The sequence below is a fragment of the Phalaenopsis equestris genome, unplaced genomic scaffold, assembly GCF_001263595.1.
Source record: "Phalaenopsis equestris unplaced genomic scaffold, ASM126359v1 Scaffold000229, whole genome shotgun sequence".
NCBI lineage: Eukaryota > Viridiplantae > Streptophyta > Magnoliopsida > Asparagales > Orchidaceae > Phalaenopsis > Phalaenopsis equestris.
In genome coordinates, this window is record NW_018164671.1 from 506,030 (window position 1) to 520,761 (window position 14,732).

General features: G+C 37.2%; 1 protein-coding gene across 2 annotated transcripts in view; it reads left to right on the forward strand.

Annotated features, from left to right (window-relative positions):
* Positions 1-11,935, forward strand: part of LOC110023745 (pentatricopeptide repeat-containing protein At4g21190) — a 47,836-nt gene extending 35,901 nt beyond the window's left edge. The window contains exons 6-8 of one of the 2 annotated variants that reach the window (XM_020723303.1): positions 1,877-2,089; positions 2,273-2,468; positions 11,531-11,935. In XM_020723303.1, coding sequence (XP_020578962.1) covers positions 1,877-2,089; positions 2,273-2,468; positions 11,531-11,625 — 504 coding nt within the window. In that variant the 3' untranslated portion in view covers positions 11,626-11,935. Of the gene's footprint in view, positions 1-1,876; positions 2,090-2,272; positions 2,469-11,471 lie in introns of both variants that reach the window. The other variant, XM_020723304.1, reaches the window with a different exon arrangement.
* The last annotated feature ends 2,797 nt before the right edge of the window (positions 11,936-14,732 follow it).

Here is a 14,732-nt window from a genome sequence, read left to right on the forward strand (position 1 = left end):
GATAAGGTTTCAAGAGTTCTTTCGAGAGTTTTAGGAAAGAAAGGTGTTTATACGACTTATATTCAAGTCGTTAAAGATATGCATACTAGAGTTTTTACTTGTGCTCTAATAGAAGGAGGATTGATCAAATATTTTCTTATTTTAATTGGATTACATCAGCGATTCGTTTTAAGCCCATATCTTTTTGTTTTAGTTATGGATGTTCCTACTGGACATTTAAAGGATGATGCACCTTGGTTTATGCTTTTCATTGATGATATCCTTCTTGTGAGTAATTCTAGAAAAAGAGTTCTGGAAATACTTGAACTGCGGAGGTTTTCATTTGAGTCTGAAGGTCTTTGTTTCAGTAGACATAATATTGAATACATGGAATATAATTTTAGTAGTAGTAATTCTAGTGACAGTGTTGTGACTATTGGTGATCAAATCATTAAATGGCATGAACATTTTAGCTATCTTGGGTCTATTGTTTAAAGTAATGGTGATATAGATGGTGATGCTATTAGTAGAATTCAAGCTGGTTAATTGAAGTGGAAGAATGCATCAAGCCTATTTTGTGATACAAAAGCAAAGCGTAGACTTAAAGGAAAATTTTATAAGATGCGGTGAGACTTTCAGTGCTTTATGGCACATAATGTTGCCCTTTAAAAGAGAAGCGTAAAGCAAAGTTAAGTGTTGCTGAGATGAGAATGATAGGAGATGAGTGGCTTGACACTTAGAGACAAAATGCGAAACGAATCTATCTGTGAAAGGGTTGACGTAGCTCTAGTAGCAGATAAGATCAAAGAGAGTCGTCTTAGATGGTTTGGCCAGATTGAACATCGACTATTTGATGATCCGGTTAGGAGAGTAGATGTAAATTTGACTTTTGTTAAGAAATGATGAGGCGGGCCTAAAAAGCTTGGGCATAAAAAATTATCTTAATCTATTAGAATTAAATGAAAATATGACACTCAATAGGGCACAATGGAGAAAAAGTACTCATGTAGCCTACCCCATTTAGTGGGATAAAGGCTTGTTGTTATTGTTGTTGTTGTTGTACACTTAAGCTGGTAAGCATGCACCTACTTTAACAAGAAATGAATTTACTTTTCTTTTTAATGTGTATCTAATTTCATGATTGTGTACCTTTGCGAGTGCTAGTTGTTCCTGATGAATCTCTGATGTTTGGACCTCTTTGAAGTTAAAAACAAAGAAATGACAGAAATCTGATGAAATTTTTTGGGCATCATATTCTAGAACAAAATGCGCCACACAAAGTTTACACTTTTAATGGTTTTGAAATTGATTAGCTAGAAGTTAAAGTGGTACTCAACTAAAATTTGGATCCATTATATTATAAAATGAGGATGGAACTTTTAGAGTCAAAGTTAATTTAGAATAATGGACTATTGCTTTGAAAGTATTACGTTATTCCAAAATATTATAAAGCCTTAAGAAGATAAATTTAATATCTTGAAGCATTGATCAGCTTTACTATATAGATCTGGGTTGGACGTCAATAATCTGCAAACAATAAGGTTGAGTGATAAAATGATTATGCCATGTCAATGTATTAAAACTAGGTGGGATGAGTTAGAATTGCTAAAGAGATGAATAGAATAAATCTTGTTGTAGATAAGGTTGTGAAAAGTGGATAGGTGGTTTGCGCATCTTATGTAACTAAGGGAAAAAATGCACCACTAAGATGGAGATAGAATTACTATGAAATAAAAAAAACTCTAGATTTTGTGCATAAAACTAATACATAACAAAAATGCATTGAGGAGGAAGATCCGTAAAACCATGCTCAAATACATAGGATTAGGACTCATGATGATGATTCATTTTCTCAACTTTATTTTCATCTTGTTTGATTGGTTTATTGTTCATGCAGGTTTTAAAATGGATGTTAAGTAAAGGTCAAGGAACTACAATGGGCACATATGAGCAGTTAATTTGTGCTCTAGAAAAAGATAATAGGCCTGAAGAAGCTCACACTATTTGGGTAAAGAAGATCAGCTATGATCTGCATTCAGTGCCTTGGCGGTTTTGTGATCTTATGCTATCAATTTATTATCGCAATAACATGCTAGAGAGGCTTGTAAAGGTAAATAGTGGTTTTGCATATTTTAATGTTTTCCACCATTGGCTTGATGCTTGACCGCTTCTTTCCACATTTTGTAATAAACCAAATGTTGTTTCACTAGAAACAGTTGATCTAGTTATCTTTGTGGTTGAATACATGGATTTCTTATCATGAGACTAATCACTTCTATTGCTTTTTCCTTAGCTTTTTGAGGATATTGAGTCATATGGCCGTAAACCGCCAAGCAAATCTATCGTGCGAAAAGTTGTAGATGCCTATGAATTATTGGGCTTATTAGAAGAAAAGAATAGAGTACTGCAAAAATATGATGACTTATGTAACAGTTCAAGAGAATCTCCGAAGAAATTGCGCAAGTTCTCAAAGAGGGGTATTGCAGCAGGTAAGATGCTCCCTAGGTGACTTAACTTGGAAGAGTTATTATGTTTTATGTTTTATGTTTAAGACTTTTTAATTAAATGTTTGTAAGAACAACTATGTTCCCCGAACCTGAACAAACCCTTTGTGATATCAATCCAAACAAAAACTTTTTATTTTTATTCTTCTATTATTATCACATTTATCTGAAAAGTTGCTGTTACAATGAAAAAGAGCTCATTTACTCTCCTACCTACATTATATAGGCAGCCTTATTCTATTTTATACCATTTCAAAACATAAACAAGAATTCAAATTTTTAGGGGGTATTTGGTACGGTACTTTTAACAGGATTTAAGTTAGATTTAACGTAAATTCAACCGAACACCATATATTATCCACTGTTAAGTTAAATTTAATTTTTGCTTGTTTTGTTTATAAATCTAGATTTATTAAATCCACTTATTAGTTGGATATAACGGATTTATTGTAGGAAAAAAAATATTACGAATATATTTATGCCAAATACATCAAATGGATTTAACCGGATTTAACATTAATTGAACTAAATATTATTTCGGATTTAATAATATTTAGATTTGATAAATCCAAATTTAGTGGATTTACTAAATCCTATTTAACGGAAATCCTACTTGCAGCCAAATCCCCTTTTAACTTGGAGAGGTTCAACCATTTCCAAGATAGCTGTGTTAAATTCATTTTGCATGAAGAACTTGAGCGCCTTCATTGGCACATGTTTGACTCACACTCATCTTAAGTGCTCTCTAGCATGTATGGAATGCGCTTAAGAACGTGTTTTGACTTTTTTTGCCAAGGGCTCCTTTGTTTGCTTTCGATAGAATGCACTTATTTGAAATGATTAATTTTTGCTAGATTCTATGATTTTTTCTATGTATTTAAAAATCTACATGGAATTTTCAACCAAATGCCATTATTAAATAAGGTTTGGACATCTCCAAGGCACAATCCGATATCTGTGAGTGCATAATCCAGCATAACCTATGTGATTTTGGTTGGTTTGAACTAATTTAGTCATTAGAGGTGAACTGGCAAACCTAGTCCTACCAGTGAGTCGACTCATAACTCTTGAAGAGGTAAGAGGTGATGATTGCCTAAAGAAAAGTGGAGGAAGTTCGCGAGTCATGGGAGCCGTTCCATCTGAATTAGACATTTTTGGTTGGGGCTGATTTGGTTAATAGCAGGCTGAATATGCCTGCCAACGGAGATCCGGAGAGGACAAGTGAGATGATGTAGAGGTGTGGCACAGAGATATTTGACCAAATGGATGAGGCTCATGGTGGCAGTCTAGACATAGAATCTTGTCGTGCAATGATTAGGAAGCTAGAGTGGCAACTTGAGAAGTAGTGCATTCCAATAGGTCCAACCTGAGGGAAAGAAGAGGGGATTAGTGTGGAGGAGGAAGACCAAACCACAAGATTTGATACAGGCGCCACTATAGGTGTTTAAATAGGCTACATCCACTTGCAAGATTGAGGTGGGAGGGGTGTCCTGTGGCAAGTTCTTGCTACAAGCAAAGATGGATGCATAATGATTGAATGAATGGAAGGATCCTATTAGCCCATGGGGGGCTCTCCTTGTGAGCTTTCAAGCTAGATAGTTCATGTGAAGTACTAGGGAGGCTTGAGCATATTCAAAGGAGAGTTTGTGATGTGCCTTGGGTCATGCTAGACCTCGGAGGGTGGTGCTAGTTAATTCTTGACAGAGGAACACCTATATGATGAGTTGTGCCGAAGGAGACTGCTCCCTGTGAATATTTTGCTGAAGAAGAGCGTGAAGCACTGATAAATGGCATATGAAGACGGCGGTTTAAGTGGTTCAACATTGTAGGCTATGTCCACCACACAACAAAGCGGAGTTTGTGTTATGGACAAGGTAAAATGTTTTAAGGTACATAGAATTCCCCTATACCATTGAACTGGCATATATAATGAAAGGACAAAAGATGGAAAGGAAAAGGGAAGGATGTGGACCTGTCTTCATTTCAGAGGTATTCATGCATCAAGTTAAAAGTCAATTGTTCTCTTTCATGGAGGAATAAAATTGTAGATGTTATGCATCTGAGGCGGTGTTGGCATGGCTTATGTCATGTGATAAGAAGTTTATCCCTCAATACATGGGCATCATAGATGTTCTTTTGGAGGGGTTTGCATAATATGGGTTGTGGAACAAATGGTGTACCAAGAGAAGAACAAGTGTCGAGTGATGAATGACAGTCTATCATTTGAGCATGAGCTCTTGGAGTTGTGGATCTCATGGTAGAGAAACACTAAGGATGCTTCTTTAGAGAAAAAGACAAGGTCCTTGTCGGCGATAAAAAGTGGGAGTTTGGGGGAGGAGTTGCCCGTAGGAAGCTGTCGGTCACCGGAATCAAAATTTCGTCGCCCTCTTCGGAAGGACGCTTTAATTTACATATAGATTTAAGTTCAAAATCAAATATGAAAATCAAACTGACCCCATATTTTCTATAGTTTAAATGGAATAGCGTTTTACCTGAAAACCCTGTATATATCTCAAGGGATAAACACAAGACTTGAGGATGAGACTCGATCAAACAAATTAAGAAATACATGACATCCGTTTGATCTGCGAAATCGTTTTATTTGCCGACAAATTCCCCTATTTAATATGAAAAATTAAATAGAGTTTATTTTAAGCTGGGTTCGGAAAAGCTTCCTATAAGGGCAAGTCCCTATAATTAATTACATCTTAAATGACTGAAATCACTTAAGAATACTCTCGATAAAAATCAGGAAAAATATCTTCAAGGACTTCAAAAGGATGAGACTTTTCAACGAAATCGGGCAAAGAGGTGTGAAAGGGGAATGACTCAAGTTCGTAACATTTATTACAGAATCCAAAGAAAGAAGAATTAGGGGATGCCACAGATCCAGAAGAGATCCTCGGTGACTTCCCAGTCTACCATATGATTTGGTTTCAGTTTTGAGGAGAAATTATTCAAATATTTCATCCTGTCAATTTTATTTAATTGGGGCTTACATTCATGTGAAACGATCGCACAAACGGCCCGAGAGATGTGAGGATTTAGGTCGTAACGAACCACAATCTCAAAATCCTAAAACGAGTTAGGGCTTAGATTGCATGGTAGAACTGTACAAATGTTTAACGAAAAGTTGAGGATTTATGTTGCGCTAGGCGAACAACCTCGAAATCCTATGGATTGTTGTGTTAATTCTATGAAAAGAATGGTTTAACTGGGGAAGACATGTTCTGTTGTTGAAGATGGTCGTGCTGCCCACCGCGCTAGTTCCAAGCTTCTTGTCGTGACGAGTTTAAGTTTTCCAGGGTGTCAGGTTATGATGTCAAATCTATTGGCCTTATGGTTGTAGTTCTTCAGATATTTTATAGATAACATGTTGAAGTTGCACGGTGTATATCATAACAGTAGAGTATGTAGCACAGGACAAGCAGTAAAATATGCAGTAAAGAAAACAATACAACATGCAGTAAACGAATACAACAGATAGCTGATTTGCAAGAAAGTAACATGCTGTAAACATAAAACAAATCTGTATTCCTGAGAGGTCCGCTGTTCTTGAGGTGTAATTGATACAACAAGTGCAAGCAACAAAACTTGAGGAAACAGACTGAAATGCTTTATATAAACAAAAGCAAAGAAACGTCACTTAGAAAACACGAGAAATGCGAGGAAATCGACGAAGCGACAAATCAATGAAAATTGATGAAAAATCGTAGAAAACACGGAAAAAACCTGAAAAGAGACCACGAGTGCTTTATCCAAAAGTTCCGAGAAAGACGTATGAAAAAGTCCGAAAAGAGGGGGACCGCAAGCACTCAGGTCGGGGTTAGGCTTAACTATATATTAGTACTCAAGGGTCGTCGAAGGCTACTCGATCACCCGGATGTATAAAGCCCGCCACTCAACCAGAAGGGTGTCCAATCGAACCTAACTCAGGAGGGTACTCTTTAGCCTAAACATGTGATCAACAGGTGGACAACTGATGTTTAAATGTATTTAAAATTTATATTTTCAGCATACACATGGGTTTCAAACATGCAATAGTGGGTTGTATCAATTTTGTTTTTAGCGAAAAATGTATTTTTATTTTAGAAAAAAGATTTATCTGTTCTTATCAAATTTGTTTTTATCAATTTTGAAAAGTAGTTGTCCACGAGTTCATCGCGCTGTCGGGCATAAGGCTACCAGCAACCTAAGAAGGTTCGGGTCAACTCCTGCTAGCCTTGTGTCAGTGAATGATACTGTCATCCTACAACTCACCGGGTTCCTGAATCAGATCCTGATGGGTTCCTGAATCGGATCCCGATGTCGTAGGATGACATATCATTCTGCTCTATCTCCGGTATGCCTTTGTCATCACCGCCCTAAGCCCCAAAACAAAACCGACCTACTTGTGACCTTGCTTGATGGTTTCACGTATAGCAAAAGGTTATACGTGGACACTTATGTATCGGACATAAGCATCAAAAACCGAACCAAGAAGCAAAGAAAAAAAGAACAAAAATGGGGTGAGAGAGAGGAAGCACTGATCCACCTAAAACACTGAAAAGACGGAGGACAGATCAGCCCTCAAAACTCGTAACGAAAAGACCTGAAAAGGAATACCCAAAGATCCTTGAATCCATCCGAAAGGGTACCATTTTTCTCATATTTTCATAAGTGGATCAACCCAAGCCAAATTGATCTCCTGACGCCGGTATCCAAACCCCAGAAATATCTCTTAGTTTCAATCAAGTATTCTCCTGTAATAAAATTTAGAAATCTCTCAAACCTCACAATTTAAATAAAAGGAATATAATCCTGGAACGACGACCACTTATACTTTGAAAACCATGCCAACATTAAAGCTGATCAATCCCGAATTTAATGAAAATCTTCTCGTATCAAATAAACATGAAATCCTCTGGCCAAAACCACATAAAAGCTCACGACCACGCTCAATATAAAGAGATGAACAACAACTAAGACTCTCGGCCAAACCAACAAAAGGGCAGCTGCTAAAGCCCATGACCAAAGACCACCCAAGACACAACAAGTAAGGCTCACGGCTCAGGCAACCTAAGACATAAGGAGCTCACGACTAAGGCAATCAAAAGAACCACCAGTGGCTACTATGTTCCTTCGGCATACATAAGAGGATAAATGAGATGATTATAATTTTTGGGATGACAAACTTGATTCATCAATAACATTCAAGCCTTTCGAGCCCAACGAGAAGGACCAAATCACACCAAACAAACTCCAATAGGTCTCACGGGTAAGGACTGCAAGAGGAGCAAATCCCAATGATGAGCTCACGGGTAGGACCAAAGGGGAGGCCAACTCAACCACATCACAAGCCCACGGCTAGGGACCAAGCAAACATCAAACTGCAGCCTTATAAACTTCCAAACCATAGGAGCTAAGGCCAACAACAATTAAAACCCAAACCACCTCTCGGGTAGGGGCAGGACAAGGCAAAACCGAGCCATAGTCAGAGCCAAACCGAGCCACAACTAAGACTCAAACCCAAGCCACAATAAGGACTAGAAAACATCTCTATGCCCTCATGACATCAAAATATAGGACGACCATATGTCTCAAACAAGAACAGCTATGAAACTCCTCCAAATCAAAATAAATTCCTCCACAATATGTATTTTTATGCCAAAGGACATCCACAAGATGCCAAAACCGAGCCCAGTAGGGGCCAAAGAAAATGAAACCAAACCTTCCCACAGCTATGGAGCAGGGGTAAGAATAAACACCAGAAACGGGCTCTCGGATATGAGCTAAGACAAGCAAACCGAGCCCCCAAACAAAGCCAAAAGCAAACCCTTCAAAGCCCATACGTGAAGCTTAAACAGTTAGGACAATGTTTTAACCAAAACCAAAAGCCAAGCCCCAACAAAACTAACATCCCATGCCCTTTCAAGGTGAAAACCGAGCCCTAATGGAGGCTAGAAACCAAAATTTTACAATCTACAAATGCAGTTTATGGTAATAAATCCAAACCCAACCATCCTTAAGCAAACCGAAAACCAGCAGGGGCCAAAAATCAAGCCGCAGCTAAGGCTCAAAATCAGGCCACACTGAAAGCTAAAAAAACACCTTCATGCCTTCAAAATATCAAAACATAGAGCCACCACATGCTTCAAATACAAATAACTATAGAACTTTTTCAAATCACTATAAACTTCTTCCTAGCTTGCATTTTGAGCAAAAAGAATCCTTGATATGTCAAAACCAAGCCCTTCTCATGCATGAGAGGCCAAATAAACCCTTCCAATATCTCATGCTAGATAAGAGTGAATGAAAAGCTTCATAATACATATCCCAACATGCTTGAAAGAGGAGCCAACATTATCTCAAAGCCACATTTTAATATTTCCAATTTGCTTCCCATAGAAATATGTCACAGTAAATAGAAATATGCTATAGTTTCATCACCTTAAGCAAGTAGAGAAAAGAGAAGAACTGATAACATGCCATACTTCCATCATTTTAAGCAAGTAATCAAGTCTAATTCCTAAAACATGCTCACATTTCCATTTCTAGATGCTTGAGTACCAAGTGATTTCAAAAACAAAAGTGTAATACCATGCAAGCATGCTATACCATCCACCGCACCAAGCTCAAAGGCTCGACAGAGAGAAAACCGAAGAAAGACAAGGCACAGGAGGCAGGAAGAAGGGGTATCTCCCTGAAGCAAAGAAAAGCCAAACAAAAATTTTCAAAGCACTCCTCCACTTCACCTCCTCTCCCAACAGCAAGAGGAAATCGATTCAAGCACCAGAAGATCAAAGAAGTGAGTGAGAAAGAAAAATAGCAGAGTTTTCTCCCTTAGAGAGATTTTCAGCCACCTAAACGCTCCAAAACAAAGTTTCATATAAACCATAAAGAAGGAGAGGGAATGATTAGGGGATCACATGCGGATCTAAGAAGGATCGAGAGAGACAGAGGATATGATCCTCGCAGAGACTACGCTCTGCGGCAGGGAGGATCGAGAGCAGACGGGATAAGATACCCGCAGAGGATAGGATACGTGATGGGCGACTGCGAGAGGCGAACGCGGGAACGAAATCTCCCAATGGCACGAAGAAGCGGGCCAGGCAATCGAACGAGCCATGCTAGGGCAGAGGTAGGCCCACGAGTGCGAAGGAATGAGGCGGGGAGGGAGATAGATTTAGGTTAGGTTAGGGATTTTTAATATATGTGATTAATAATAATAATAATAATAATAATAAAATATTATTTATTATAAGTAATACTTAAATATGTATTTTTCCCAAGACGCGCCATCACAATGAAACGAACATCACCCAGGCAAAATCGATGTTCCGGACGCATCGGCGCAGTCCGTTTCGTCATCCGGAGTCGTCTGGGCAACCTCGTCGTCGATTGGACTAAAAACGCGTCGTGGCCCGAATCCTATCAAAATTTCGGCTCGAATTCGATTAAACGGGACGGCGAAGAGCGCAGCCGCGAAGGGCGAGGTGACGCCAAATCAATGAGTAAAGTCAATCCTAAGGCTGACAGTCCTATAGGAAAGCTCCCTGAGTTCCTTCGGTGTAGCCTTACCTGCTAGGCAATAGCGGTCAAAACTACTACATGGAACGTCAAGTCGAGCGAAGAAAAGTTTAGAATTGTTAACGGGAAGGGCTCATTCACTAATTTTCTAGGAGTAGTCGACATAAATGTCCTACGGCTAGATCCTAGGCTACTCAGGCCTAGGCTACTAAGGAGGGGAAAACTACACCTCGACCAAAAGCGAGGTCAACAGTCATCAAACTTGATAAGATGCTTCTGTAGATATTTGGAGAATTAGATTTGGTCTAATTAGTAGCTAGGAGTAAACATCGGGTTGGAGATTGTAGGAGAGTGGGGAGATTGCTAGAGAAACTAACTGGAGAAGTCATGAGAGCAGAGGGAGTGCCAACCTGCTGGGTAGGCCAAGTTATGGTGGAGAGGTTGCGTTCTTAATGGCACCAATTGGGAGATATGGCGTTCAAATCAGATGAAGTTGGTTTTTGCTGATCAGCTGAGACCTAAAGGTCGCTTTGGATATGGTCGGAGGGAAGTTGGACTTCTGATTCTACTTTCTTCTGGATTTGTTAATAGTTAACTGGACTTAACCGAATTGTTGATTTTGGTTATAGTGGGGGATAGTTTAAGTGGATGTGCTTGACGCTCTAACTTTTAGGTAATGTGTTTGGGATCTTAACTTTTGCACTTCCCTGCCACGTGTATGCTTACAATATAATTTAAATAACCAAGCATTATACTAAATGACGTGTAGGTAATGTCGTGGAATGGTTCACCAAATCAAGTAATAGTTTTATCTCATAAATAAATGCATTTGAGTTGTTAGCCCTCATGAGCGGTGGTAGAGGGAGGGAGATCATCATGCTTCAAATTTTTTTTTCCTTTGTATAGCATAAACACTAAAACTTTGTACATTGAGATTCGTCACTTTATGCGTGAGCTTTTCCTTCTATAAAGCTAGAGTATGAAGTGGGCAATCAATGATTGCGTTATGCTTCATAACATTTGCGTAATATAGTCTTACTGTGTTAACAAGCGTACTCTAATGTGCTAAGCTCTTCATTGGTAACTTAGAACCATGTCAGGATTCATGAGCTTTTTTTTTAAATCCACCACATGATATGTCCACTGCCCTAAAAATTGATCAGTCCTATTGAGAGGTATAGAAGAAAAAATATTAGTTTCACTATAAAAAAAACAAGTTCATATACCTTAACAATTGTTTTTTCCTAAAAATGTCATACAAATCATCTTTTCCAATAGTGAACTTTTGATTTGTTTTCCGAAAGAAATGCTCAAATCTTAGTCTTATTGAACACATTTTATCTTACATTAATCTTATTCAAATATTTATCTTACATTAAATTTGATACATTCCTTATATTGATTAATACTAGTTTTATGCTTGTCATAAATAGTGAATTCTCTCTCTCTTTTTTATTTTATTTGGTGAGAATCCCACAGGCTTCTTTCAAAAGCTATTGTATGGTGACATGAAAATTGTAAACATGCATGTTCAATAGATGGAGGGAGGAGGGACAAAGATAACGTATATTCTCAAAGGCTTAGATATAAGGAGCGCGTCTACAGAGTGACTCATTATACTAATTACAGCTAAAGTTTATACAGCTCAAGCGCACTATCACGCTCAAGCTCATGATTATTGATGATATAAAGAGGCCTTTCTTTAATTGGAAAAAAAAAAGTCTAGAGGATGTTGGGGCCGCAGCTTCCTATTGTTTTAATTAATATAAGTGATTATAAGGTCAAATGTAGATTATATTTTGGTATTTTTGTATAAAAAACACGAGTGATAAATTTGATGAGATGTTATTATAAAGAAGAATGAATAAACTTTGTGATGCAGCACTAGGATGTCAAATTAATCTCTCGCTGTTCAAGCATGATCTAGGCAACCATAATTTAGATTTAGCAATATTGACCTTTGTTATTAAACTTTGTGATGCAGCACTAGGATGTCAAATTAATAGAAGTTTTTGGAAAATGAAGAGCATTAGTGTGCCTAAATTATAGTATTGTGTTTACTATAACACTAATATTTTTTTTGCAAATATATATATATATATATATATATTTGCAAAAAAAATATTAGTGTTATAGTAAACACAATACTATAATTTAGGCACACTAATGCTCTTCATTTTCCAAAAACTTCTATTAATTTGACATCCTAGTGCTGCATCACAAAGTTTAATAACAAAGGTCAATATTGCTAAATCTAAATTATGGTTGCCTAGATCATGCTTGAACAGCGAGAGATTAAATTGAGTTGTCCTAAGGGCAGGTGGTGTGAGTTAGTTTTAGGCTGCACAATTGTCACTCCTAGCAATAGTGGATGGGAGTATGCATCATGCTTACTATCTGTGAAATGAATAAGAGATGTCTAACCTCCTGTAAGGAATTAACAGAGGCATTAATATGAGTATTGTTTACCTATAAATAGCTCAATTCGGGATATAAAGTGTGTGATCCTTATTTGAGTGCTAACCATGAGAATGAAAGATGTCAAAAAAAAAAAAAAGGGTGATTGTACAGCGATTTCAGTTATTTTTTTAGGTTTTAGTGATCTTAAATTTAACAGTGATTTCGAAAGAATTACTGTGGTTGCTACATTTCTTGCCGAGTTGGTTTTGTATAGATTGTTTCGTCTGCTAGATCGTTTTAATTTTATGCAATACAGAGAGAAATTTGACTGTATGATTTGCAGTATATGTCGTTGGAGAAATTATTACGATATGTTTTCCAGCATAAATGTATTTGGAAATTATTTTGATGAGTGATAGCCACTCGTTGTATTCATGAACGTTTTTTCTCAAGTCCGCAGACCTGGAATTGGTTTGGGCATGTTAAATTTCAAAAATTGTTAAGTCTCGGTTTGAAGAAAATATTGTGTTTGGACGACGGCGTGAATCACACCGTACTTTAGAATGCACAGTGTGGTGTGATTCATGTCATCATCTACATGTCTGGTTAAGCGCATGTAATATCTTTCTTTTGAGCTTGAGGTTACATTTAAATCTTATCCTCAGTTTGATGCTAAATTTAAGTCTTGTTCCTACCAAGCTTGAATCCAGTTAATAATAATATCAGTGCAAAATTAATGTAGAAATTGTGCTTATGTGGCACTATTTTGTCAATTTTTTAGTTATTTGTTTAAATTGATAATGCTAATTTTAATTTAAACTTTAACTAATTTTAAAATTTTGCCAAATCAAAAAATTAAATTAAACTTGAAGTGGCTCCCTGCAACTTTATTGTCCGTATGCTCAAACAATTTATGTTCTTTTATGACCATTTTCAGCTATTCTTGTTTTATTTTTCAAACATTTATGCTATTATTTTACTAGATTTATTTTCTTTTAAATTTTATTAATTGAATTACTAAATAATCATGTCTTGTTATACATGACAGCTTATTTGACCTGATTTAGCTATATACTGTAGTCGAGCCAAATTAAGTCCAAGTTAGGTCAAGTCTAACTTAATTTTGCCAAGCCATGCTTAATCTCGCCTGACTACATTAAGCTTGTTTTAATTATGCTAAGGCAAGCTAAGCTAAGCTAAATCAAGTCTAGGCTAGGCTAACCTACCCATGTTACATCTTAAATGACCGGAGTCACCTAAGAAAACTCTCGATAAAAATCAGGGAATACTATCTTCAAAGAAGTCAAAAGGATAAGACTTTTTAACAAAATCGGACCAAGATGTGTGAAAGGGGAAAGACTCGAATCTGGAACATTGTTGGGGAATCCAAATGAAGAGAAATTAGGGGAAGCCACAGAATCTGAGGCGAGCCTCGGTGGCTTCCCAATTTATCCTATGATTTGACTTCAATTTCGAGAAGAAATTATTCAAGTGTTTCATCCTGTCAATTTTAGTTAATTAGGGCTTATATTTGCGTGACATGGTCACACAAATCGCCTGGAAGATATGAGGGTTTACGTCGTATCGGACGATAACCTCGAAACTTAGAATGGGTTAGGGCTTAAATCATACAGCAGAGTTATATGAATGCCTAAGGAAAAGGTGGAGGATTTATGTTGCGCTAGACAAACAACCTCAAAATCTTATGGATTGTTGTTTATTATGGATTGTTGTTTATTATGGATTGTTGTTTAATTTCTAGGAAAAGGAATTGTTTTGTTGGGAAAGACATGTTCTGCTGTTGAAGATGGCCGTGCTGCCCACCGCGCTAACTCAAAGCTCACCGACGTGACGAGTTTAAGTTTTCTAGGGTGTCCAGTTATAGTGTCAAATCAAACGGTCCTATGGTTGTAGTCCTCTAATCATCTAAACATCCTATATAAAAAAGGGAGGCATGATTAAAGCTATATAATATGAAATGTGCAATACATGAACAAACAGTAGAATGTATGTAGAACAGTAACAGGTAGAAACAGAAACAGTATAATATGTTATACAGGAGGAACAGTAGCAAGTGAAAACATGAATAATATAACATGTTGTACGGTACGATAGCAGGTAGGAACAAAAATGGTATAACATGCTGTATAGGAAGAGCAGTAGCAGGTAGAAAACAAAAATAATATGACATGTTATACATTACAATAACAGACAGAAACAAGAATAGTATAACATGTACAGAAATAATAGTAACAAGTAGAAACAAGAAAATGAAGTGCTGTAAAATGTAAAGCAAACATGTATGCCCGTGAGATCCGCCTGTTTCTTAAGTATAGCAAG